Genomic DNA, 27,532 nt, shown 5'->3' on the forward strand with positions numbered 1-27,532 from the left:
TCTGGTTGGTCTAAGGGGACTCTCAGTTCAATGGGGCAGAATTCATCAATTTAGAGTCTATTCTAAGAGAGTGGTGGGGGGTATGGGAGGTGTTTATCTGGATTGCTGAACTCACACTGTTATTTCATACTTGTAGAACATTCAGGACTGACCCTGGACATGTTCACTCCCCAAATCTGCTATAGTAACTTTGGAGTTAGGAGTTAAAACATGGTCCACTTTAATTTTGGGTACAAAGTACAGACTGTCACCATTGCACATCAAACTCCACCACTGATCCATTAAGCAGGAGCTTAGGCAAGGTAAATAGGCAACCTCTCACCTCTTCTATGCTGGAACACCACTTGGCTGATTACCCCTCCCACCTTTGAACACTAAGCTTTGAACTGTTGCCCAAGACTCTCACACCTTTTCTTTAAGAATACTTCTTAATTTGATTATTACCCTTGGGGAAATCTACTTGCCAAAAATTTCAGCAGTAACTATAGGCTGAGATCCTGGGGGTAAATTAGCATTGGATTTCTGGGCAATTTGCCCTAAATGCTAATATATAAAAATGCATCTGGATAAGGACATTTTTTCTTCTGAATCACCGATTTGTGGCCTAATTTTTATTAACAAGAAGAAAAGTGCTATTTTTAAAAAAACTAAGTTCATTAAGTAGGGTTTACCTAGCTAAATAACAACTAGATGTACCCAACCTGAAGACTGGGACTTGGTGACATTCACCTTTGCATCCCTCACAACTCCTAACTAACTGCCTTGAACGTTGTTGACACCACATAATAGGGTGTGCTGAGAAGTGGATATGTACTGGAGCATAGAATCTTGGGTTCAAATCCATGTTCTACCACTTATCTACCAGTGGTAGGATCTTGACTAAGTGTTTAACTTCTTTGAGAACCACTTCTGAAGAAAATAATGTAAATAAAGTGCCTGACACATTCTCTTCCATTGAATGAATGTTACATGATTGAATCCAGAATTCCCTCCCAATTCCGGAGAACCTCCTGGGCTTTTGAGAAACTTATTTTGCAGTGCTTAGTTTTATAAACTTTTCTCAAAACCCTTGCTATTAGAAAAGAATTCATTTGGTATAACCTAATTTTTTTAATCATAGAGATAATCACATTTGCTCTTTTACTACTCAGTTAAAAAAAACTAATTATGCCTTTGGTAAAAATTAGCCACTTTTAAAAGTAAAATATAAATTATTCTTAAATTGCTTTTGTGAAATCATTAAATCCTTAGAACAGACTTAATTTTTTTTTTTGAGTAACTTTTTACTTCATATGCTTTGAAAAGTCTCAATCCAAGCTTCCAGGCAAAAAACCCAGATTACTCACCAAGAAAGATAATCAAATTGAAATCAACTTTTCATAGGCAAACAGTATAAACTAAGAGATGATGGATTCTAAGGAAAAAGGACCATAGCCCCAGTATTCCACATCCACCCAAATTATCATTTGATTGTGAAGATGTGAGAAGACATAGAAAACATGCTACCTATATACCTTTTATAAAAATACTGAGGGAAGTACTCCAGCCAAATGAAAAATAAACCAGAATAAAGAAATCAAGAAGGAAAGCCAAGGCATACAAGATAGAATGGTGAGTATGAAATTCATATTACCTAACAGGTACTGTCATTGTAAAATTTAATGCAAATTTTAAGGATTTTTATACCAGAGGAGATAGATTATAACAGCAAAACAATCTGTAACTAAAATTTCAGTTTACTTCAGTGAAAGTGGGGAGAGGAGTTAAAATTCTGCTGAAGTTCTGCTCTTGATGGTTGTATGGAGATAGTTTATAGATTTTGAATAATTCTTGACTTTGCTAGAAAAATAGAAGTTCAGTTATATTTCTTAAAGTGAAATAAGCACAAGCTAATAAAGAAAGGAAGTGAAAAGCAGATATAATAAATTGAAGTACAAATTAAGAAGGCAGCAAGAAGTGTAAATCAGTAGTAAGAAGATATGAATGGGCAGAATGAATGTGAGTTCCTTCTCTTCCCCACACCACTCAACAACAAACACACACGCTCACAAGCAAAGGCTTTCCAATTAGGTGAAAAAGCAAGATCACTATTTTCTATTTATAAGAGACATACTTAAAAGTAAATGACAAAGAATTATTTTTAAAAAGAGACATGAAAAGATACATCAGGTACATGCATGCAAAAGGAAATCAGGGATGAAATATATGAGAAAGGAAACATTTAAGACAAAATACATTAAACAGAACAGAGGGGCTATTTTAATATTAATAAAAGATAAAATCCACCCAGAACATATAACCATTAAACACTGGAAAATGCTTCATTGAATTGAAAACTATTTGCAACCAATATGGTAAAAGAAAACTTAGAAAAGCTAGAAAAGTTCTTGCAAATTAATTAGAAGTCAACATTGCAAAAAAAGAACAAGCAACATATACTAACAGGTAGTTTATAAAAGAATAAATACAAATGTCTATTAAACATGTTGAAAGGTCCTTGACCTCTTTATATTCAATGAAATGTAGATTAAAGGCAGAGTGATATATTTTTCACATATCCAGTTGGCAACAATTTTAAAATAGAGTTATTTAGTGTTTATGAGGATATGAGGAAGCCAGTACTCTCAAACAACTCTTGGTGGAAATGTGAACTGAAAAATATTTATTTTTGGAAAAGAGTTTGTTAATATTTATGAAACATTTAAAATGGATCCATTTCTAGGAATTTATCCTACCGATGCATTCACACACCTGCACAAAGATATAGTTATAAAAATACTCAGTATGGCATTATTAGTAGTAAAGAAAAATTAGAAATAACCTATGTTTTCACCAACAGAAATTAAATTTTAGGACTTCTCTACAATGGAATACTATGCAGCTATTAAGAAGAATGAGGTTTGCAATGATATGGAATGATTTCCATAACATATTAATGGGGAAAAAAGCAAATTTCATAGCAGTATATGTGTACTCAGTGTTGTCCTTGGTGTTGGGTATACAAAGGTAAATTCAGGTACAATTTCTTTCTTGAAAGGCCCTCACCATGAAAAAGATCATAGTGTTCCCTTCATAGGTAATTCAAAATAATAATAATGCTAAACTGTGAGGAAGTATGGAAGTAGAACAAAGGACGTTGTCAGCAGCATGTGTGCTTGAGGACTGAAGAACATACGTCCAGGCAATTCTTGGATACCAGCTGGGTGTCCTACAATTCAATTCAATTCTGACACTGTCTACCTAGAGATAGCATTAGATTCCACAGATTAGTGGCTCAGTTCGACAAGCCTGCCCTCCACTTCAGATGTCAATAGAAAGCCCAGGCTGTTACCTGTGCTTCTGTTGGACTAGCTGTGAATCAGAGGTTCCCATGACTCCCTCTTTGGGTTTGATTAACTTGGTAGAATGGCTCACAGAACTCAGAGAAACGTTTTATTTACTAGCTTACCAGTTTAAAAGGATATAACTTAGGAGAAGCTGAATGGAAAAGATTCATAAGGCAAGGTGTGGAGAAGGGTGCAGAGCTTCTATGAGCTCTTCCAGGGCACCACCCTCCCCACGTTTCCCTATTTTCACCAATCCAGAAGCTCTTGAAACTCTGTCCCTTTGAGTTTTTACAGAGGCTTCATTACATAGGCATGACTGATTAAATCATTGACATTGGTGAATGATTCAAACTCCGCCCCCTCTTCTCCCCAGAGGTCAAGGGCAGGACTGAAAGTTTCAGCCCCCCAGTCACATTGGTTGGTTCTCCTGGCAACCAGCCCTCCTCCTTAGGTGCTTTCCAAAAATCATCTAATTAACATAACAAAAATCACCTAGTTTTATTGCTCTCATTACTTAGGAAATTCCAATGGTTTCAAGGGCTCTGTGCCAGAAATGGGGATGAAGACTTGATATGTATTTATTATAAATCACAATATCATAGGACCTGTTGGAATATAGATAATGTGGGCTGACAGTTTCTTCTTTGGAAAGCATAAAAAGAAAGCTTGGAGACCTTCATGATTTACTAGAAAGACATTCTGGACAAGCTTTAGTGACGTGCTATGGGCCACAGCAATTCTCTGCCATCTACCCCCACAATGAAGTCTGGGATTTTCCACAGAGCTGCAGGGTCTTATCTTCAGGCAGAGGGCTCTATGCAGTATGTGTCCTATCTGAATGTTGTTTAGATAGTATTTTTTAAAGGACTAAAAGAGTAAGAAATCATTTGACTGGTTTCTACCCTTTAATACATGGAATTTCCTATCCCATTACACTTTAAGTGTTAACTCACTCATTCCCTTGGTACTTGACCCATGGCCAGCACCTGGCTTTTCCATGTCTCCATGATTGGCACATTGTCTTGCTTTTTTTTTTGTCTGAAAGGCCCTGGCTACTCTTCTTCAGTTTTCAGCTGAGATGCAGACTCCTAACTGAAGCTGTCCTAGCTGCCTGTGCAAGTCTTGGCTAGTATCTGTCTTCACATCAGTTGTAGCATAGATCGTGTTGTTTGGTTCTGGTTTGTTTGTGGGCCTGATTCCTCCATGAGGCTAGAGCGTTTGAAGACAAGTTGGCACCCAGCACAGGGCTTGACATAAGATTGGTACACATTCAATAAATACTTTCTGAGTCATTTAGTGATTGAGTGAATAGGATACCTCTTTTTTTTGAGATATAAGTGAAGCAGGAGAGGAGGTGTGATGACATGGCCGATTGGTTGTCAGGACAGAAGTAGACTTGCTCATAGGCACCTGTTATCTCAGTGAAGGGGAGGTTAAGCCACCTGCTGAGAGCAGGGGAGGCAGGGAGCTGGTTGGACCCTTGAGGAAAGTGATAAAGATTTGGAACAGCTGTTATGGAGAACGGAAATGGAGTAGATGAGAAACCCTTGAGGGCCCAGTTAAGATTGGAGCTCATAAATTTATAATGGAGCCCAGTAACATGAATATGTAATTTTCTCCAGAAAGGCTTAGCAGACCTGAACCAGAAATAGATAAAATAATGCTAGTTCCTATTTATTCATGCCTACTACATGCCCAGCATCTATGCTATATAATTAAAGTGCCCATTCTCTATTCCTCATAGCAAAGCCTGAAATATAGTAATTATTATTTCCATGATGTGGATGGAGAAACTGGGGTCTGTCGAGATTAATAACTTTATTAAAGTCACACAGCTGACAGCTGGCCAAAGCAGATGCAAACCACAGGCTGATTCTAAAGGCTAATACTTTGTCTGGAGCCATGCCATCTACTGATGCTTCCATGAATCCAGCTGGGTTTAAACTGAGTTGGGTTTTATCTTGGTGAAGGCAATGAAAGGACAAAGGAAACTAGAAAGGCAGATACTGGCTAGACTGTTGCCATAATGACTAAACATGGATCTAGGTGAGCTAGTATCTGAATCCAGGTATGTTTGGTGGCCTCCAAGTGATGAGAAACTAAAAGTATCAGCAATATCAAAGACTAGCTTTAAAAAAATAAAGGAGTGGGGAAAGGGCATAGATAGAAAGCTGTGGTTTGCTTTTAGGAGTCTTAAGTGACCCAGTTCTAGGTGATGTAAAGCTAAAGTGTAGCTATGGGAAAGGATGTGAATGAACCAGAATTAAGAAGGCCATAGAACTACAAAATCCTTCTGTATTGTTTCTCGGAAGGTCAACACCTGGCATAGTTTAAATGCTCAATATTTACTGAGCGAATTAATGAATGAAAGGATAGCCACACACGCAGAACTATAAAGTAGTGAGACTTCTTATGGGGTATGTGAGCGTTTATCACTCTTTTATAATACCACTGTACCCATAATCTAATGAAGTAGAGATAGAGTAAAAACTGAAGTTTGCCATCTAAAATAAAAACAAAATACTCCCCTGAAGTGACTGATTTTGGAGAGTAAGAGTTACAGGAGCTCAAGCATTTGAAAGCCTTTTCAATTGGAAGAGAAAAGAAAGTTCAGCAAAAACAGTTATTGTTATCATGGACAAGAAGAATGGTGACAAAATTTAGAAAGGGCAGTCTTCTGCATGTTCTGTTGTTTGTTCATACCCTGTTACATGAGTTAACGTCTATATGCTCCTTTAGCAAAGAAAGTATGAGTAGATTGTTTCATGTGTTATATCACGGACCCAGGCTTGGTCAACACTTTCCTGCTTTGAGAACTGTAATCAGGTCTTCTTTAAGTCTTATTTAAGCTAAGTCATGATTATCCTCCACAAGTGGTATATAAAACAGAATCCTGATTCATGAATTAGTTCATTGTTTTTCCCTGCTGATGTTTGATTGTTAGGTATAACATACATGCATGCCAAGTGATGAGAGATGAAACAGCATGATGTAATCTTGCTGTGTTTCAAAGAGTAAAGCCTCCAGGGTATTGGTAAACACACAGCTAAACAGAGCTTCACAATACACTTCTGTGTTTTATGGTTCTGTCAAAATCAAAGGAAATGTATTTACTTTGGAACAAATAATTGTGGGAAATTTCTATAGTGTCCCTGTGGCTTGTTTTTCATGGTAACTAGAATTCCCTTTGGTGTGTGAATAACATTGTATAAGTAAGCAGTCTTGGATGAAGGACAAGATGTATTCCAGCCTTAATTATGGTATAGAGGATTTTACCCCAGGCTTCTTCACTTGTCAAGAAATAGCCATGGAAAGGTGCATTACTGTTCCACAGTTAAGAGAATTAACGCTCTTAACTGAACAAACTCTTGGTGAAATATAAGAAAATGATTATTTCTCCACTCTGAATTCTTAGATCATTAAAACTAAAAGATAGCCTTGGCTCTCTGTACTTTGTTCCCTTTATAATAATTTTGCAGGAGAGAGGGTAACCTCCATGCAACCTGGCTATCTGGCTCTGGCATTTTCTATGTACTTGCAAACAGAATTCAGTTCTTTCCTGCTTAACTATGTGATATGATGTGATATGATGGTTACTCTAGAATATACCTATGAAAGGAACACTCTAAGAAACAAAATCTATGAACCAAGAATTTTTAACACTCTTCAGGTCATGCTTTGCTCCTACCTTTCTTCTAGTATAATAAAAACTTAACACTTTAAATTTGTCTAAAATGACAGAAAGACTCTCACTCTTTAGACACTCTTAGATATCACCCTGCATGGCATGAGGTAGAAATAGAAATTGTTGTCTGAAACCTGGAGAGATCAGACAGAGAGATCACACCCTCAGTTTTCTGAAGGCTCAGTTGATTCTTATACTATGATTGAATGTTATTATTCTAATTATAAAGCATTTATATTGTGAAACTGGCAAGTATGGGGTTAATTGATGACACTAATATGGATATGTCAAGGCAGAAGTAATGATACACTTTGGAAGACAAGAATGCATTAGAACAGATTGTCAGCAGAATCACAGTAAAAGTGAGTTATAGCAAAAGCATGGACAAACCAGCAACATGTAAAAAACTCCTAAAACTCATGAAAACATACTATTAATCTTGAATTTTATTCTGCTGTGGTTAGAAGAGTGTGCGTCATGGTCATTGACAGCTAGGACCGGAGATTATAGACATATCTGCATTCTAGGTATGTTTTCCCCAAATTTTTATTGCTGTCTTTCTTCAGAATACTGAAAGAATTAGTTAAATTCATTCATTGCTATATCGGGGAACTACTTTTAGAAATAAAGACGATTGTATGAACCATAAGATCTATGATTCATTTCACACAAAATGGAAAATTTACATATTATAAATCAAGATAGTTATATAAAACACCATATACTGTCATTATGCTCTAAAAATTAAGAGTACTTCAGGGAAGATGAAAAAGAACCCATGTGATTTGTAATTTACATCCTGAAGTTTCTTCCTTTTTCTGAAAATCAAGAACATTTTTTTCCTCCTTTTAAATCAACAACACACAATTGTGAGAATTGGGTGGTGTTTAATTCTTATGAGAAGTTCACTGAAAAAGCCTAACTCTATTCTATTTAACCTTGGTTTCAAATGATTTCTCTAGTATCTTGTATTTTCCTTGGTGATCTGTAAGTAAGGCACTGTTATTAGAGCTCCATGGCTGGAAGGCAGATTGCATAGGCATAAGATATGAGTGGGTGGCCAGGAAGTGGAAATCAACGAGTATAGGTTTGTTTCAAGAAGTTGGCAGTGAAGAAAAGAAAAGAGAAAAGAAAATGGAAGATAGCTCAAGGGGTAGCATATCAAGGGAATGCTCTTTTAGGATTGGAAGAGAGATTATAGCTTGCTTGTAGGCTGAAGGGGAAGGACCAGTGGAGAGGATGAAAGAGAAGACTCAAGTGAATGACAACTGATATGAAGTGCTCCAAGAAGATGAACTGGCCAAGAGCAAGGTCACAAGCATAGTGGTTAGTTAGCCTTGGAGAGCAGGAACCTGTTCTGTTCTCTGTGCTGGGAAGAAAGAAAGAGAAAATGGATGGGAGTTTAAAGATATTTTGAAGAGGAAAGGGGCAAGTTAAAAGATCTATCCCGTGGCTTTGGCTGAGGTAATGTGGTAGGAGGATTTGGAGAAAAGGAAATGATGTGGAATTGGCTTTGTAGGGAATGTAATTGGGTTTCACTGAATGAAAGTACTATTACATAGGAAAATTTGCCAGTTGAGATTGGATTGGACTTAATGGAACTATTCGGTTTTTGAATTATTTCTATTTTTATTTTTAATCGTTTCCAATAATGGTTAGAACCTTGGGAGAAGAAAATGTGACTGTGGATTGTTTGAAGACCCAGGTTAGGAATGCTTTAGTAAGACTGGAGAACATGGGCTAAGGGAATAAATGACACTAGATAGAGATATTAAAATGGCATAAATGGGATCAATGAATAGTAAGAATAGGGAATGTTTTGGGAAATGAAGAAAAATGAGGGCAGAGAGCAGGTTTCATAGGGCAGAGAGCAGGGCAGAGAGTAGGGATTGGAGGTTATCATCAATAAGGGGCATTTAAGAGTTTAAGATCCTGAAGCTGAGCAATTCCAAATTATAGATAATCAGATATACAATGGAGGGGTCTGTTTATAGGGAGGGCAAGTAGAAAAGTTGAGGTGATCAGGTTATATAAGGTATGGGCCCTGGAGAGGAAGACATAATGGACATGGAGGTGCCTGCAGGACGTGAGCTTCTGTTATACCAGTACTTATCTCCTTGATAGCACTCATAATAAATAATGTTCTCTTATTATGTATCTACCTTCCCACCAGACTGCTAACTCATAGAACTTGAATAATGTCTTATTTATCTTTATATTCCTAAGTGCATGATGCAGTTTCATGTACCTATTAATGCAGCATAATTGTTAAATACATGAGTAAGAACAAAATTCAAATCAAGTATAATTTATGAAAGAGCTAAGAAACATGGCAGCAAAAAAATGGAGGAAAGTGATATATATGGATGGTTTTCAACTGAGAGGTAAGCAGATGTTAGGATGACTGAACTAAGTTTGTGATTGGGATACGCTCATCTCAAAGGTGATAGGTTATGGAATGAGTAGTTACCATTAGAAAGGATTTTTAGAGAAATGGTATCTTCAGGGGCAAGCCAGCATTGAGGAAAAAAGACAAAATGTGCGTTTACATCGAGATAGAGGTTCCACAGGGCATGTGGAAGACCCTGGTGGGTTTGTAGGAATTCATGTTGTGGGGAGGGATGAAGTTGAGCCAAATTGGAAATAGAGTATGAGAAGTAATGACAGAGGGTGGAAATTTCCATGTTAGGGCAATAGTTCAGGAATAAGAAGGAAGACAAAGATAGGGAGGCAGGCTGAAGAAGCAATGGTGATTCTGACAGCTTGTTGAACAGCATTTATCAAGACCTTATTAAATGCTAGGTAGGCATTGAAAGAAGCGCTTTTCATGAATTATCTCATGGATTCCCACAGCAATAATATGAAATAGATAACATCATTTCTATTTTCTGGAAGGTGAAATAATCTTCCCAAGGTCACACTGTTGGCCAATAGCAGGCCTAGGATTCAAACCTCCGGAGCCTATTCTCTTAATCATTCATTATGCATTCAGCCTTCACAATAAAGCCCCCAAGTTCCAACAAGTAGTGTTGCCTTTTCGCAGACACTTTCCATGTGTCGTCCAGGGGTGAAAGTTCTAAGAACTCAGGAGATTTCAGGCTCTTTTTCTTTTAGGTAGTAATCAAGAGAAGGACATTCATTTTTATTTAGCCTGGGGTGGGTAATCTTCAAAGCACCATGCTGAGTCACAGTTTGGGAAAGTACTTGAAAGACTGAGACAATTGCAACATGTATAGATTATTGATTTTGTTTATTTTTCTTTTCTTAAGAAAGGCCTAGTAATTATGGAAAATATGTAGCTTTGAGGGAAGAAAAAATGCCTTGCAGACTAAAAAAGACAAAGGTATTGATGAACTTCCATGAAGAGACTGAGGTGTGTGTGTGTGTGTTGCAAAATGGGAGAACTGTCAGTTGTGTATGGAGGTATGTGGTTTTCATAGTACGTAAAGCTGAACCAAGTGTTTCCCTATGGTGACAAAACTGGAGGAAGCCCAGACTAAATACTCTTAATTGTAAATTGTGCCTCATATATATGTTTGAATGGGCTGTGTTGTGTTCAGTGAAAGGGTTGAGCAAAGACAGAAGGGCCTGTAGGGTGTCTGGCATGCACAGGAGAGAGACTGGTCCAGCATCTGGGGGTGCTAAGTGGTTTGGGGCTAATGGAGAAAGTGGAAACAGGGACTTTAACAGGGCACCAAGAGCTTCATTTGGGAGCTCAAAAGGTTATCATGTGTGGGCAAAGAGGAATTTATAATTGGGAAAATACCATCAAGAAACAGAACACATGAATGTGGGCTCTAGTATGTTCTCCTGGCACCGTGGAGTACTTCAACCACACGGTGGTCCTCACTCTTGGGCATGTGGAAAGAGGTATTCACTCTCTAATACCTGAGGCGGGGGGGGGGGGGATTTGACTTGAAAAACAATTCATAACAAACTATATGAGACATTTTTAGTGTGTGTTCTGGGAACATGTTGAGAAGTTTGCAACTCCTATCATTTTGGCTTTCCCTGAGCCTCAGTGTATTTGAGTGTTGATAAGTGGATCAGTTACGGAGGTGCAATTAATGCACCACTCAGCTGCAATTAATGAATCTTGCTCACTTTAAAGATCTTTATTTCATAATTATTTGGTACAGTGCTAGGTACTGCATATGAAAATCTAGATCTAGATTCTACTACTTAGCAGGTGAAATGTGACTTTAAGTAGATAATGAGTCTCAGTTACTCATCTAAATATGGGAATAATCAAACCTACCTCCCAATATTTTTGTGAGGACCCAGTGAGAGTCCATGGGCAGAGTACATAGCACAGGGACTGTCCCACAGTGGGTCTCTAATAAATGTTACTATTCTCCCTTTACCCTTCTCTCACACTTTAGTGTTGGTATGATTCTGATCACGTATATTTGACTCTGCTGCTGCATAGTCTGTCCATTAGACATATTAGATTTGTTATTTATCTCTAGACCATTCAGAAAAGAGGGTTGGTGTTTTGATTGCTCAAGGAAATGTGTCTAGATCAAATTAATTAAGAAATGGCTATGTTGAAATCTTTTTTTACCATTAAAAGAGTAAGAGCAGTACATGACAGAGGAAAAAAAAAATCCATGGTTTTGTTTGAAAACCCAAGAAAACATATGGGGAATAGTATTGAAATAGTTTTCCAAGCCACTATGAAACTTCTAGATCATAACCCTTTGCCAAATAACCACTTGGAAAAATATATATTTGTATAATTAAAGCTAAACATACACATACCCTGTTACCCAATACATTTACTCTTCCGCATATACTCAGTAGATATGAGTACCTGTGTCCACTAGAGGATATGTACAGGAATGTTCATAGCAGCTTTATTCATAATGGCTCCAAACTGAAAACAATCTGTAGGCCCATCACCAGTAGAATGTATATATAGTTTGTGGTATTTTCATATAATAGAATACCCACAAGAAAAAAAGAACAAATTAATAATATTTATAATATCATGTATGAATCTCATAGATATAATATTGAATGAAAAAGTCAGACATAAGTAGTACATACTGTATGCGATGAATTAAAAGTGGCCACATATTTTTGCAACTATTCTTAACAGGATACAGAGTTTATATGTTCCTTCCTTGAATATCAGTTGCTGTTATGACTTGCTTTGGTCATCGGGATATGAGGTGGGGGGGAGGTACCATTGTATGACTCCTCAACCTGGGTCTCAGAGGCTTGTAGCACTTACCCTCTTAGAACACAGATGTCACATGATAATGCCTAGTCTGTTCTGCTAGACACATACACCCAATTAACAGCAAAAACCACTAGGTATTTATTTGAGCCTTGTTAGATCATGAGCCACCAAACTGAGTTGCCACATAACTGTAGCCACATAAGTGACCCCAGCTGAGAAAAGCAGAAGAACTTCCCAGCTGAGCCCAAGCCAAATTGCCGACCCAGAGGATTATGAACAAATAATGGTTGTTTTAAACAATTAAGTTTTGGGGTGGTTTGTTATATAGGAAAGATAACTGATATAGTGTACGATTTTATTCATATGAAGTTCAAAAATAGGATAATCTATAATAATAGAGGTCAGAATAGTAGTTATCTTTGGTGGGACACTGGAAGTGGCATAAGGAGGAAGCCTCCCCAGAAATGCTTTACTTATTGAGCTGGTTAATGGTCACACAAATTGATTCTCTTGGTAAAAATTCATCAAATTGTACAGTTGAGCAATTGAGATTATTGTGCTGTACTATAATACCTTAATTAAAGCATACACACACATACACACACAGAGTGCACATGATCCAGAATCTTGAGAGATACAGGTATGACACTAGATGGATGAATTAACAAACAAGAATGTAGGGACTGGCAGAGTCAGCAAAACACCAGAAACTATAGTCGGACTGTTGAAGATGGAAGCCATTCATTTAAAATATACTTATTACCTGGGATCCCTGGGTGGCGCAGCGGTTTGGCGCCTGCCTTTGGCCCGGGGCGTGATCCTGGAGACCCGGGATCGAATCCCACATCGGGCTCCCGGTGCATGGAGCCTGCTTCTCCCTCTGCCTGTGTCTCTGCCTCTCTGTCTCTCTCTGTGTGACTATCATGAATAAATAAATAAAATCTTTAAAAAAAAAATAAATAAATAAAATAAAATATACTTATTACCCACCTACTTTGGACAGACACTCTGCTGGGGATAAACACTTGAATAAAATACAATCTGACCTCGCAAATTACATGTGCTAAGCCAGGCCAGACAAAGACAAAGATGAAAACTAAATGATATTGTTTTACCTCAAATAGTGGGCAACTGAGGACATAAAATGTAATTAAGAACTAGAGTATAAATCCCAGCATAGTCTTTGAGAGATAAACTGAATAAATACTGCTTATTAAAGTTCATATCCATCAACAAACCCACAGAATTATGTCATTTTGTATAATATATATAGTATGTGTTTGTGAGACTTGAAGCTACCACTGAGTTTAGGAATTGTCCAAATTGAAAGTTCTGCTCATCCCTTGGTTAGATCATATTTTAATACTTTTGTCAATGAGCTTGACATTGCAGCATATCAAAGCAGAGAGTGGTTAATCAATTTCATTCACCCTTTATTCACTATCAATTACAATGTTAAGTTTCTAGAAAAATATGACAGTGCACTCAGCTTCCACAAAAGGTAGAATTGTTCAGTGAGCTGGATGAAGGCTGAGAATGAAGCCAACACAGAGGAGAGCAGGCTGTGAGGTAGAGAGGTGGAGTTCTGATGACATTGTTTGAGCCTCCAAATCCAGCTGTACTGAAGTATACAGAATTTTCCTTTATTATATATTTGGCTTTTTGCCACTTGCAGGAACCCTAACCACAAAAGTCAGCTTGACTGTCCTTCCTTCCTCCTGCCCCTTGTTGGCTGCTAGCTAAACACTTACTGTCTCTTCCTGGACACAAAACTGTCTAGGGTTATCGTCTTTCTTCCAGGCAATTTCATATAGAGTAAAGGTGTGATAGATGAAGGTAGTGGCTGAAAGACTGGGAAATGGTAACAATGGCAAGATATAGAATTTTTCTTATTTGAAAATATGAAGTCTAATTGCCATCTTGTCAATGACCCAAATGTTGGCACTGGCAGTGTCATAGTGCTTATATATGGATATAACCCTACCACACACATAAATTAAAGATAAAGCTTAGGGTAGGGTGAACAAATAATAAACAACTTTAATACATTTATTTTACCTTTTAACCACTCAATTAATTAACCTATTAACTTCCAATTGTGAATTGTAACCACCTGTACTTTCTTAAGATAATTGGAATCATTGCTATTTATCAAGAGGTGTTCTTTAGTTTATTATGTGTTGCTTGTATAATTAATTTATTACTTTATAGTAGACCATTATATATGTGAGCTTCATGTATTTCAATTCAAGGAAAATTTATGTTAGTCACAAGAAGTGACAAGTGTCAGGAATGACATGGCCCTTATCCTCAGGGAATTTGTAACTTAGAAAGACAGACATATAAACTGGAAATCAGTTAGGACATGGTGTCAGTTTCATGTAGTAGTATTATATATAGTCTATTATCCAAATGTATATGTAAATAAAAGTAGAGAGTTCAAAAATTTTTTTTTTTTTTTTTTTTTTTTTTTTTAGAGAGTTCAAAATTAAGCAGGCGAGGAGAAACTGCTTCTGTCACATGCTGTATTACAATCTCTTTCTTGCTAGTCTTCCAAACTAGAAGGTGAGTCTCCATCATCAGGCTAATGTGTTAATCACCTTGTATTCTAAACCTTTGCACAGTGCCTGGATTAAAAGTGTTTTGCTGAATTGCATTAATATTGTAGCTGTGTCCTTGGTTCATTTAACTTTATAAATACATAGTATATCCATCTCTCTTGACTGCCGGCTGCCTTTCTGTGTTCAGAGGAAACAAGTAGATTCCTAAATCTTGCCTTTTGCTTTTAACATGTGCTGGGCACCAGGCCAAGCAATGGCCAGGTGGACAGGCAGACAGGAGTCTAGAAAGTTTATACCAAAGGTCAAGGAAAGGTGGATGGCCTTGAGTTCAGCCAGGCATGAGAAACATGATGGGCCCAAATTCAAGAAGTCAAGGGTCTGGGCAGGCAGCCAAGGCAGCTCTAGGAACAGAGTCGGAGGAAGGGGGGCTGTGCGAGTAGGTGAATGGGCAACTAATTCTCATGCGAGGCTCCAGTCAAGTTAAGAGCTTACTCCTTTGAGAGTAAAATTAAATCTTAGCAAATGGGAAATGCAGAGGGCTCTTGAGTGAATCCGGCTGACTGTATGGTGAAGCTCCAAGGTGTTCCTTAAGGCACCTCACCCCATATTTTTTCCTACTGACAGGAGCCTCTCACTCATGTGAACAAAGCATTATTCTTTAAATTACTTCTATAAACAGAATTCTAACAAATGAATTCACAAATAGCTACTTCCTGTTTATGTGCATTAAACAAAGTATAAATTTTAGGTCTAAATCCAGTCATAAAGCTGGATACAAAATATATATTCATGCATGTTTATAGGAACACCACACACACATGCTTGCATGCACAGAACTAGAGAGAAAATATCATCAAATCATTATGCTAGAACCCGAAAATATAGAGCAATACGCACTATTACTTTGAATCTTAATTTATGGAAATGAAAATAAGGTTTTTTTTGTCAGGGACACTGAACCTACTTAGCACACTTACATTGTGTGGCTCTGGGTTGGACTGACAAATTTGTAGAAATTGTTCAACATTAATCCTTAGAATTTATAGTTAAGTTCTTTGAACCTGACATTAAATTTCCTGAATCAGTTTCACAATGTGCTATGATGGAGTAACAGGGACTGTGTTTACCCTTCTGCGTTAGACAACTAAAAAAAGGGAAAAAATATGTGAAACAATAGTGTTTAGTTATTTTTAAATAGTCAGTAAAAGTAGTGCCTGGGTGGTTAGTTGGCTGAATCTGACTCTTGATTTCAGCTCAGGTCATGATCTCAGGGTCATGAAATCAAGCCTACATCAGGCTCCATGCTCAGCAGGGAGTCTGCTTGAGATTCTCTCCTCCCTCTGCCCCTCTCCTTCCATGCTCTTTCTCTTTTTCAAATAATAAATACATATTTAAAATAGGTAAAATAGGCAGTACAAGATAGTGATCTCTGAGAGATAAACAAATGAAGGGAACCCTATGATTAACCCAGCTTACTGCTTGGTGAATGTTTCCAGGCTGCAGTGATGTCCTCCCTGAGTTGAGGAGAAAGAGGAGGTCAAGGTGTCCAGAATTCTCAGGGCTAAGTACCAGAGAGGAGAAAGCTACACGGAGAGAGAGACAGAAAATGCTGTGGAGATGTGAAAAGGGTACCTTCAAGTCTTTAGCTGAGTACTGGTCAGTATGTATGTGAGAAAAATTCTGAGGCCCTGGAATTAGTGGGAAGACTTAAACAGGACGATATTTGGAGCTCACACAGAACCAAGAGAAATTCATCTTTCCACCACTCAGAGTGGAAAGAGCTCTTAACACATAGGACATCCAGCAGGGTGCTCAGAAAGGCTTTTCCTTAGTTGTGAAGTCAAGCCCTACACTAAATGTTACTGTGGACCTGCCTAACAAAGATTAAAAACAAGCCTGGAAAGGCTCAACCTGTTTCTAAGTAACTTAATTTTCCCACAATAATGTTTAAGAATATTTACCTACCATATGACCTAGTCATTTTATTCCCCATTTACACAAGACAAAAGAAAGCGTATTTCTACATGAATATTTGTATACATTTGTTCATAGCAGCTTCACTTATGAAACTGGAAACAACCCATGGGCTTATCAGTAGGTAAATAGTTAAACTGTGGTATATCCAGGTAATGGAACACTACTGTAAAAGGGACAAAATGTTGATATACAGAACAGTATGATGAATCTCAAAATCATTATGCTGAAGAAGCTAGACAGAAAGGAGTACACATATAATCCTGCATTATTCCATTTACATAAATTCTAAGATGCAGACACATTTTCAGTGATAGAAAATAGATCAGGGGATCCCTGGGTGGCGCAGCGGTTTGGCGCCTGCCTTTGGCCCAGGGCGCGATCCTGGAGACCCGGGATCGAATCCCACGTCGGGCTCCCTGCATGGAGCCTGCTTCTCCCTCTGCCTATGTCTCTGCCTCTCTCTCTCTCTGTGTGACTATCATGAATAAATAAATAAAATCTTAAAAAAAAAAAAGAAAATAGATCAGTAATTCTTTGAGCATGGGGATAGAAGGAAAAATGAATTACAGAGGGTCACAAGGAAACGTTTGAGGGGTGATGGAAATGTCTGTTCTTTTGATTGTAGTGATGGTTTTATGGGTATATATATGCCAAAGCTCATCAAATTGTAATACTTTAAATATGGCAGTTGATTCTGTGTCAGTTATCCTTTAATAAAGTTGTAAAGAGGGAAGGAAAGAAGGAAGGAAGAAAGGGAGGGAGGAAGAAGAAAAAGAGGGAGCATTGAACATCTCTGTATTTGATATGTGTCTCTTTTGCCATGGGCCTGCTCAGCTGATGGGGTTTCCTATTTACCAAGGGCAGGTTTAGATCCAGGTTGAATTCCATAGAGTGTTCTGCTTGGTTTGTTGTGGCTATTGGGACATTGGCATCTAAAAGCAGCTCTGGCTGGCCATTGGAGCCATAAAGAGGCTATGACTGCCTTGGATTTATGCCTCTGGCTTCTTCCAGAGAAGCCATATAAGACTGTGGCAGCTGAACATTTGAGCACAAGCCCTCATTGCTGCAGATTTCTCTGGGAAATTACAGCATAGATGGCAATCCTTGAATTTTGGATAATTCTCTCTCTCTCTTTTTTTTTTTTTTTTGGTCTAAAAGTTTTCACAGTTAAAAATCAGCTGCACAGAGAGAGGGAAAAACATTTTGTTGTGTGACTTTCTGAAGGACTTGAAAGAGAATGTAAGATTTTGGAAACATCTAAACTTAGATGAACATTTGTGAAAGGAGAATAAAGTCCTGGTTTTTGCATTCCAGAAAGTGTGTCTAGACCACCATGAGAATCTTTGTTGGAAAGCAGTATTTCTGGCCCGCAGTATCCTTCTATCAAAATAAATACATCTTCAGCAAGGAATATTCCTCATTTTCCTCTCCATAGGCTGGATGCCCTCCCATTACCGAGCTTCCAGAACACAGCAAGAAACAGAAGGCTCTTAATCTCTCTTCTAAAGTAAATTTGAATTATCTATCATTATCGAAGTGATTATATACTTTTTCAAATGGAAGTTTTATAGACTAATAGTTCCTAGGTTAGTGGTTTTTAAATGAAGTTGATTAAAATATTTAAAAGAACAGGAAACCGTTTGAAAAGTGCAAGCCTAAAAAATATTGCCTGAATTCCTGATGTTACTTTTTTTTTGGGGGGGGAGACTAATTTGGGGAGAGAAAAACCAGGAAAATAACATTTGAGAGAGTGTTTGGGATTGAGGAAATAGAAATGACTATTCTTCTTTAAATCACTTTTCCATAATATCTATTAGTTTTACTAGTATATTAATTGGCCCTGGTCCTAGGAATGAAAAAACTCTAATATATATATATAACAAAATTGTTTAAAAATTGCAAGCTTTCCGTTAAAGTCAAATGAACAAACTTAAGCTTTTAATGGGCAAATGCTCTTCTCCACCTTCCTCCTGTCTCTTCCTCCTGTTATGTGGTGATCACTCCCTTCCTAAAGCTATCCATCCCTTTATTTGAATGATTCTGGATTCTTTTGGTTTCAAACTCTACTATTGTGAGTCACTGGTGGTTCTTCCTTTCCCACACAACCATACGTACCATCCTACAGTCTCTCTTTAGATCTCATGGTTTCTAAATCTCTACCTTTAGTTCTAATCTTCATCCTGACTAGATATCTTCATTTGCAATTGCCTTTCAATACCTCTTACATATGTCACCAGCACCTCACACCTCCAAAGTACAAAATGTGCCTGCGTTTCCTGCTGTGTTCCTCAACTTGAGTTTCCTACTTGATTAGCAGTATTAATTGCTTCCGAGTCATTCTATCAAGAAGTACTGGCACCTCCCTTTACTTCCCACATCCATTATTTATCAAGGAGTATTTATTTTAGTCAATGTGCGGAAGTCTTTAAAATCTCTCTGTGTTTGTGCCTTCTGGTGCTTGCATGATTCGAGTTCTAACATTTCCTTACCTGGATGAACTATTGTCCTCCCTACTTTTTCTGCCTGCTAACATACTTTCGCCTATTCCTGAAATCCTTCACACTGCTGCTTGAGTTTTCTTATTAAACTTTAGCTTGGTTTTTGTAGCTCATTCATTTCCAAACCGCAATACCTCAGGATTGCCTGTGGAATTAGGCCCAACTCCTTTGTCAAGCGTTCAAAGCTCTCCTCAATCTGATAATCCCTTCATCCTAGTTTACTCCAAATCCAACCTTTCATGCATCCCTTATACATTTTCACTATTCAGCACCTTTCCATAGATTTTTCCTTTTTCTTGTGAGGCTTCTTTCCTAGCACCTGTTAAAAACCAAGCCATTTTTGAAATTATGCAGAGATGCTTGTTTCTAGTGAAGACTAATTACATTGAATCCGTTCTTGCTTCTCCTGAGAGAGCCCTTTGCTTACCCATCTGTTCTAGCACTCATGCTGTACTTGGTGTGGGATACATTTGGCTCCAAGCTGGCCTCTATGTTCCTAGAAAGTAGACACTGTCTTACTTATCTTTGTACCTCTGGTAATGCTTAGCACACTGCCTTGCATAGAAAAGCAAAGTTCACCATGCCACTGTTAGTTATGCGCAGTACACAAAGCAGAGGAGCACCCATGCTATTTATCCTCTTGTGCTAAAGGTACTTAGATCCTTGCATAAGTATGTCTCAGGTACATAGGGGATTTGTGTATAAAAGCCCCTGGATACTAACTGTTGACTATACCAGGTTTAGATCATATGCCCATCTGTGGACTGGGGTCAAGGTCAACCTCAGTGTATCCTGAGAAGGGGAGATTTTCCCAGGAGAAAGTCAGGGTCCTATTAAAGGCAGAAAGGGAGGTGGATCCTGGACAGGAAAAAATAATAGAGGCATATTATAACTTCTTAATTATAGACTCTCATAATTCAAAACATGATAATTTAGTAAAGGACTACATTTTAATAATATTAATAGAGAAAATGTTTACTTAAAAATAGTACCATAAGAAAAATTACAAACATATTTTTTAGTCTATGCAACAGAAGAAACTTTAAAAAATAACACTAATAAATTATCTTCAGTCATTAAGACATTAATTCATTCATTCACTTTAGAGATTCCTTTTGAGTGTTTAGCTACATTGTGCTAAATGGTACAGGTACAAACTCTCTAAGATTAGGTTACAGATTCCTGAGTTGACATCAGTCTCATACACTTTAAGTTGTTGAAGTAAAAACTCTATGTGATAATGTGGAAGAATTTCACTTATGTCTTATCCCACAGAGTAGCGCAACTTAATTTCTTTAAAAAGTGTTTTGTAAAAAGGCATCTTGTAACTTAAGGTTTTTAATTGATTCATCCTGGCTTTGCTTTTAGTTAAGCCAAATTAGTAATTTGACCAAATGGTGCATTTCACCAGTTTCTTACGCCTGAAGAGTTTGAGATGACCATATAAGGAGGCAAAAATTCTTATATCATTTGTATTTCTTTCATTATGAATAAACTTTGATAGACATGATACCTTCTAATGTAACTGAACTGATCTTTTTGATGATCAGTCTCTAATGTGTACCAAGTCCTTTTATTTTTGAACCAGTTATGCTGAAACAAAGGCAGTCTTTCTTGTTTCAATTATATTGAATATTCACATTATTTGTTAAAGGAGGATTATGTAACATTTAAATGAAGGCTCCAATCCATAAAATACCTGTCACAGATGAAAAACATGTACATGGATAGGCATAATGCATTCATTTAGAGGCTATGGATCCGCTATCCCTCAAGGAATGTTATAAATCCACGTGGTGTCCCTGGGCGTCGGGGTTGGCCACAGCATCTGTAGCTGTAGAAGCCAATGTGGCCTAGGAGCTCCCCGCTGGCTGCACATCTGAACAGCTTCAAGAGTACAAGTTTCCCCATCAAAGGTTTGGAATAAATTACACTAAAAAATTGGCTCCAGAAAGAGTTATTTTGGATAGGACAAGGTGAAGCTCTCCTGAGGTGTGTTAAATGAATCCCTTCTGTGCAGTGGGTGTCTGTGGGAGAGTTGATGGGGGTGGTTAAAGGCTGTGGGGGAAGTGGGAAAATCCAACTCCCCCACCCCCAACCCCCTCACACACACTTGGCTCCAGAAAAGCCAAATCTACTGACTGGACAAGGGTTTGAAAATTCAGTTTCTTAATAAATGGCTTTATAACTTAATAGGAACACGAATCTTATAAACTAGTAATCTTTTTTACTGATACTCATTTTCAAAAGAATGTCTTTTCCCTTCAGTGGAGTGCTAGAGCCAGTTTGTCCCGGCTTATGAGAGCTGATCGTTAAGTTTTTAGGAATTTTGTGAGCCACTTGTTAAATACAGCTGCTATTAAAAATGAAACGATATAAACTTAGAATTGCATGAGTTATATTAAAAACAAAGGTAATGAATACCCCCAACTTTCCACTTTTAAGTTATTCTACTACATTTTAACATGATCCGTGGTCCTGAGGTTATTTACATCTATCATACCTGTATGGTGGACAGATTATATAATGCTGTGCTCCTTCCTATCTCCTCATGATCCCACGTTCAGTGACATCACATGATAGTTTGAAATCTGCATGATGGGAATATTTACATTACAGAAATTGGCTACAAATCATGGCTTGATTTATCATTTTGTCGATTATCTAGATGTAAGCAAGTGATGGAGAAAATATTAATAACATTAGTGATAATAAATTTAAATGTGTTTTATGCTTATATTCGTTACATTGTGGATAGCCCTCCAAATTAAGGAAGTATCTTCTGGTATTTAGAAACTATTATCTGGGGACGCCTGGGTGGCTCAGTGGTTGAGCGTCTGCCTTTGGCTCAGGGCATGATCCTGGAGACCCAGGATTGAATCCCACATCGGGCTCCCTGCATGGAGCCTGCTTCTCCCTCTGCCTGTGTCTCTGCCTCTCTCTCTGTGACTCTCATGAATAAATAAATAAAAATCTTAAAAAAAAGGAAACTATTGTTGATTCAGCAAAGAAGTGGCTTACATCGTCAATAAACAAGTACTGTTCTGATTTATGTCTTTGTTGTTTATTACTTTTTAATATGAATGAAAATATTAACCAGTATTCACATGGTACTTATACTTGTTTGATCATTGTAACCATAGGTAGTTAAGGAGACAATAGTAAGATAAAAATCAAGGAAAGCATTCTGTGAGAAACCAACTGATTATATAGAATTTCTAATACAGAGCCTTGATATTTTATATATTTCTATATAAATATTTTATTTATATATTATAGCCATTCTTTATTATCAGTAAATTTATATTAAGCGTATGCATGTATTTATGTATACATTTTTTTTTCTAGAGAGCTGATGGTTAAACTTTTACTAGCACACCACTGCCCATAAGTAGTTTCCTACTCTTACTTAGAATTTGCCCTATTTTTCCAGAGCCAAAGTCTCTTCTGCGTTAGATACTAGAGGAGGATCTATGGCAGAAAGGTACTTTGCCCCCTTGATATGGGCCCTCCCAACCCCAAATTAACTGGAGATTTGCCAGGAGAGAAAAAAAGTCATATCTCCCCCAGGCCCTAAATGTGAACCTGATTCATTAAAAAACTACATGTGAAAAAGAAACAAACAAAATTCCATGGCATTCTTTTTCTCTAGTACTCTGAACCCATGGAGCCATGTTCCATATCCCAGTACATGCTTCAGACCCTCTTTAGTTTGCTAACCTATTATACCTCCTTCGTTGTATGCTTTCCCACTCCCAGCCTAATGGTCTGGTATCTCCTGGTCCTCAACATGTGAGCTGGACTCTACCACCACCAATCCCCACCCCACCATTCAGGAGAGAATCTGGAAGCCTATTGGTGGGCATTGGTGCTTTCAGAGGCAGGTGTTCTTGGACTCCATTTGATCTCTGGCTTTGCCAGGAACATTGGCAGGGAAAGGAGATACATGGTAGGTGGCCACATAATAGCTGAGATCCTAGCTTGTAACCCATTTGAGGTGCCCCTTGGGTTAATCTAAGAGGGTAGAACTTGGTGTTTAGAGGAAAATTGGGCTTAATATTTTATACTTTCAGGGCATGTTTTCCAGTATTCTGACTTTACAAAATGGTCTGTCTCATCCTGATTGCAGTATCCTCCTAAAAGCTGCACAGTGGGAAGACTGCCTGGGCCAATGGGAAAGACTGTGAGTCAGGGGACCTGGTTCTTATCTCACTTCTGGTACTGATGAGCACTTTGGCCTTAGACAGGTTATTTTACTTTTCTGGAACTTGGCTCTCTATCAAATGATCTACAGCTTCCAGTAGTAGAGATCCCTTCTAACTCTGTCATTCTATAACTCTTTGTCTTTTGTTTTACAGTTAGAGTAAAAGAAGCACACATCTTTGGTCAAAAAGTCAAGGGCAGAGTCTAGCATATTGGTCATATCAATTCTTTGAATACGGATCTCAAATACTTTATGGCAGTAGGCATAAATCATAAATAATTCCAGGCTACTACTCCCAGATTTCTTAGAAGGATCAGAGCACTGACATTCTTTGGCAGATGAAAAAAGAAATTCAATTATCTGGAATGCAAAGAGAAAAAGAATATTCTCTCTTGTTGAAAATCTTTCTGAAGGCCAGTAGCAGTTTTTCTTGCTTTTGTTAGAAAAGAGAACACAGCAGTATTTCTTCCATTATCATGGCTCTGTTCTGCTTCAGGATTAAAATTCTGAATATATATGATCATTATACGTTCAGTATCATGTGCTCTGCCTATAGAAGATTTAAGAGATTGGCCTAAATATATACTATCTTAGGTGTACATGGAGGTATTTTTATCAATTATTATCTGTGGTCTCTGTGAGTTATTTAAAATTTATGATGACAAAAAATTTTAAATATTTTTTTGGAAGGTGGTGGTGGTTAGTGTTCCATTTCATTGAGTTCTGGTTAATTAAGACTCTGAGATGTTTAAAGAATTCATAAACATAAAACATTTGTACTGTGTCCTAAGTATCAAAGACCACAGTTGTTATTTAACAAGACAGTTGCGCTCATAAGCAAATGTTTTCAGATTCTGAGATAGAAGAAACAATGTGCCTCATCAGCCTGACCCTCCCTGTGGAGGAGCAGCTCCCCCTCTGACATAGCAACTTCTTCAATATAGGACCTTGAGGTGGTCCTGGCTTTATTCTATTTAATTAAAAGTGCACGTTTGAGCACTTCTCTCTACAGTCTTAGACCCCAATGAACTTGCATTCTGGTGTTCAGGTAGAAGACATATTCCCCACCCAGACCGTGACCAATTTCCATAGCAATGGAAGAGAAAGGGGGGAGGAGGGGGGAGTGAAAAAGATGACAAAGAAAAAAAGAAAGAGGAAAAGAGATAGAAAAAGAAGGTATGATTAGTCATGAGGAGCTTTTGCTTAATTTTAAGTTGGAGAAGAGAATTCATACCTCACAAACAAGGACGCTTCCACTCCACTTTTGGAGTAGCCAAGGTGGAGCTTTTTCTCTCATGGGAGTCATAGGCTCTAGGTGTCAACACTGTGGCATATAGTTCATCCACTGAGCTCCTTTGACTCAAGATTTTCCCGTTCGTTGTCAAAAGTATGTCCTAAAACTCTGTTACTATTACAACACTGTTTTGGTCATGCAGGGATTAGTGTCTAAAAAGAAAGTAGAGTTTAAGCATTGAGCTACTTACCTGAAATAATTCAGAGTTAAACAGATTTCTTGATGACCCTGGATGTTGGTGACTTTTTATGTATTCTTAGGTAAGAAATGAAGCTGTAGGTTTCATTCCTGGCCAAGTAAGTAACCAACCAAAGAAACCAAATCTCTCTCATTACACTCCCATCTCCATAGCTACATTCCTGTCAAATGCAAAACATTTTTTCCCCTGATATTGATCTCTTGATACAGCCATGCCCTGATTATTTCTTTGTGGCTTACTCATTTCATCAATTATCCAGATAGCTTAATGACTTCTCTTGCCTACCTGTTAGCATCTTTACCAATAATGAGAGAAGAAGGTCTCAGATAAATTTATTTGGCTATATTTTAGCACTTCCTGAATTCGTTTTAATGGAGAGAAGGTTGAAACTATGAATAAAATAAAGATCTTACATTATTCTTGCATTTCATTTGCTTATGTCAGCTCTAATTCATGTTTCTATGGGTATTTGAAAAGTTATTTTCACTTCTGTATTTTTAGATTTCAAGACCAGTTCTGTCAAATGGCAAAGACCCACCCTTGCAAGGTGGTGGTGGTGCTGTTGATGTGCTGTGCCTCTTCTGGCTTCATTCTAGGTAAATAAATCAATAATAACTCTTTTGAGCCTTTCACTTTTATTTTCACTGTGAAAAAGTTTAGGTAGAAATATATCTGTCTATCTGTATCATGCGTATTTGTGTGTGTGTGTGTGAAAAGGGTAATGGAATACAGAATGCCACACATGGGTTATTCCCACTATGAATTAGTCTCTTTTATCTGTCTCTGACCAAAACAGATGTTGGCAGCCTTTCTATTCCAGCTCTCTAAGTCAGGCTAAGACTATCAGTTCCGCTTAGGAAAGCTGTAGGGAAATGATTTAACTCTTTCAATAGACCCTTACTAGCTTTTCCCTTGGTTCCTTTTGATTATAAACTACAAACAAAATTAGAATGCATCTCTATGCAACAATAAAAGGAAAATAGCAATATTAAAAATACATCAATATGACTCTAGAGGGAAGTGAATTTTTATTCAAGGACTTTCAAGAATTCTGACACTGAAAAGACATCTTTGCTTGAGGAGGCAGCTGAATGTGTTTCCAACTTATAGTCAACGTTCATTTGCATAGAATACCAAAAGAGCCATTTTTTTTTAAATTCAGAAAAAAAGAGTATCTATTAGAACGCGGCAGCATGCATCCTGTAAGGATTCTACACTTTTCTGTAAAAACTGACCATTTAGAAAAGTAATTCTGTGATTAGTGCCACAATAAAGCTCTTGTACCAGGATTCTGCAACAAAATGTAAATTAAAGGAATGTGAGAAAGGGAGACACTGCAAGGGAAAGAAAGGATCAAAGAGTGAGGAAGGAAGGGGAGATTATTAGAAAAAAAATGTTTAAGAAACACATAGTATATCAAAAATATATCAAGGAAAGAAACGGTCTTGTAAGATTTAGGGGGTGAAAACATTTTTGGTAAGTTACTAAATAAGGGCTCTAAACATTTTCCCCAATCATGCAAAGGAAAGAGGAAGAGGCAATGACTCCTTAGACTCTAAGTAGTTTCTTATTCTTGATCCCATTTAATATTCACAATTATCCTACGAAGTGGGTATTTCTGTCAGTGCTTTGTCATGCAGTACACATGCCAGGGCACCTGTGCATTAGACTCCCAGGCAATTAGTTTTGTGGAATAATGCCACTGTTGGCACACTCCCTCCCTCTTCTAACCCTTCCAGGAATATTGGAAATATAGGTAGGGAAGAGGCTCTGCCTATCTTACATGAACACTTTCAACAAAATCATTAAGGATACAAGAAGGATAACTAAAGATGCACTTAATCGCCATTTATCAATAAATGACATCTGGAAACTCAAATTCTCCCGCCAAAGTAAAAGCCCAAGATTTGTTGATGTACTTCCTACCTTCCGGGGGCTATGTTAAACGCTTCACATATATTACCTAAATTAATCCTTCAGCAGCCTACAAGGTAGGTGCTGTATTTTTTTTCTCATTTTCAGAAACTGAGGCTAAAGCAGTTGCTAGTTCTCTGATAGCACACAGCCAGTAAGTGGCAAAGACTGGTATTTTTTTATTCCAGAGCTGAAATACCTACCTAACCACTTCATTTGAAAATTCAGCTCTGTTGGGTTTTGTCCTTCATTTCTTTCACAGCCATGAAAGCCACGGAGTAGGCCCTCTGTTTCCTTTCTCCATGAACCTCATCACAGAACCTTGAGGTGGCTCTCTTCCGCCATAGCAACTGTCGCCAGCAGGCATGCCATGTGACGCAAGGAGCATCACAGAGAAGTATTTCTTGAGATGCACAGCATTTCCTGCTTTTGATGGCCTAACTGTGAATTGCTGATCACAAAAGGCCTAAAACCAGAGACATTAAACATCAGAGGCAGCCACAGATGGCAGGAGTCTACCCGTTTGCCCAGGTCACATGATGTGCATGATTTCAAAGCCCATGTGCTTTCTCTATGCCACATAAAAAAGTAAGGACTCAACCAGAAGTAGGATAAGGACTTCTGACTCCCACACCCACCCCACCTTGTTCTCTATGATATGACTAGGAAACAAAAATTGAAATATCTTT

The 27,532-nt window shown here is 37.8% G+C and overlaps 1 protein-coding gene across 20 annotated transcripts in view; it reads left to right on the forward strand.

The window, feature by feature from the left end:
• LOC140623439 (eukaryotic translation initiation factor 1-like) overlaps positions 1–27,532 on the forward strand; it is a 141,252-nt gene that overhangs the window by 52,303 nt on the left and 61,417 nt on the right. For 10 of the 20 annotated variants that reach the window (XR_012023038.1, XR_012023042.1, XR_012023040.1 and 7 more), the window contains exons 4-5: positions 14,674–14,761; positions 25,431–25,525. Coding sequence is in view for 1 of the 20 variants with exons in the window: in XM_072809870.1 (XP_072665971.1) it covers positions 27,417–27,431 (15 nt within the window). In the remaining 19 variants the exon portion in view is untranslated. Of the gene's footprint in view, positions 1–1,383; positions 1,593–14,673; positions 14,762–23,304; positions 23,416–25,430; positions 25,526–27,401; positions 27,432–27,532 lie in introns of those variants that run through there. The other 10 variants (XR_012023045.1, XR_012023046.1, XR_012023049.1 and 7 more) reach the window with 4 other exon arrangements.

This window comes from Canis lupus, chromosome 33 (assembly GCF_048164855.1).
Source record: "Canis lupus baileyi chromosome 33, mCanLup2.hap1, whole genome shotgun sequence".
NCBI lineage: Eukaryota > Metazoa > Chordata > Mammalia > Carnivora > Canidae > Canis > Canis lupus.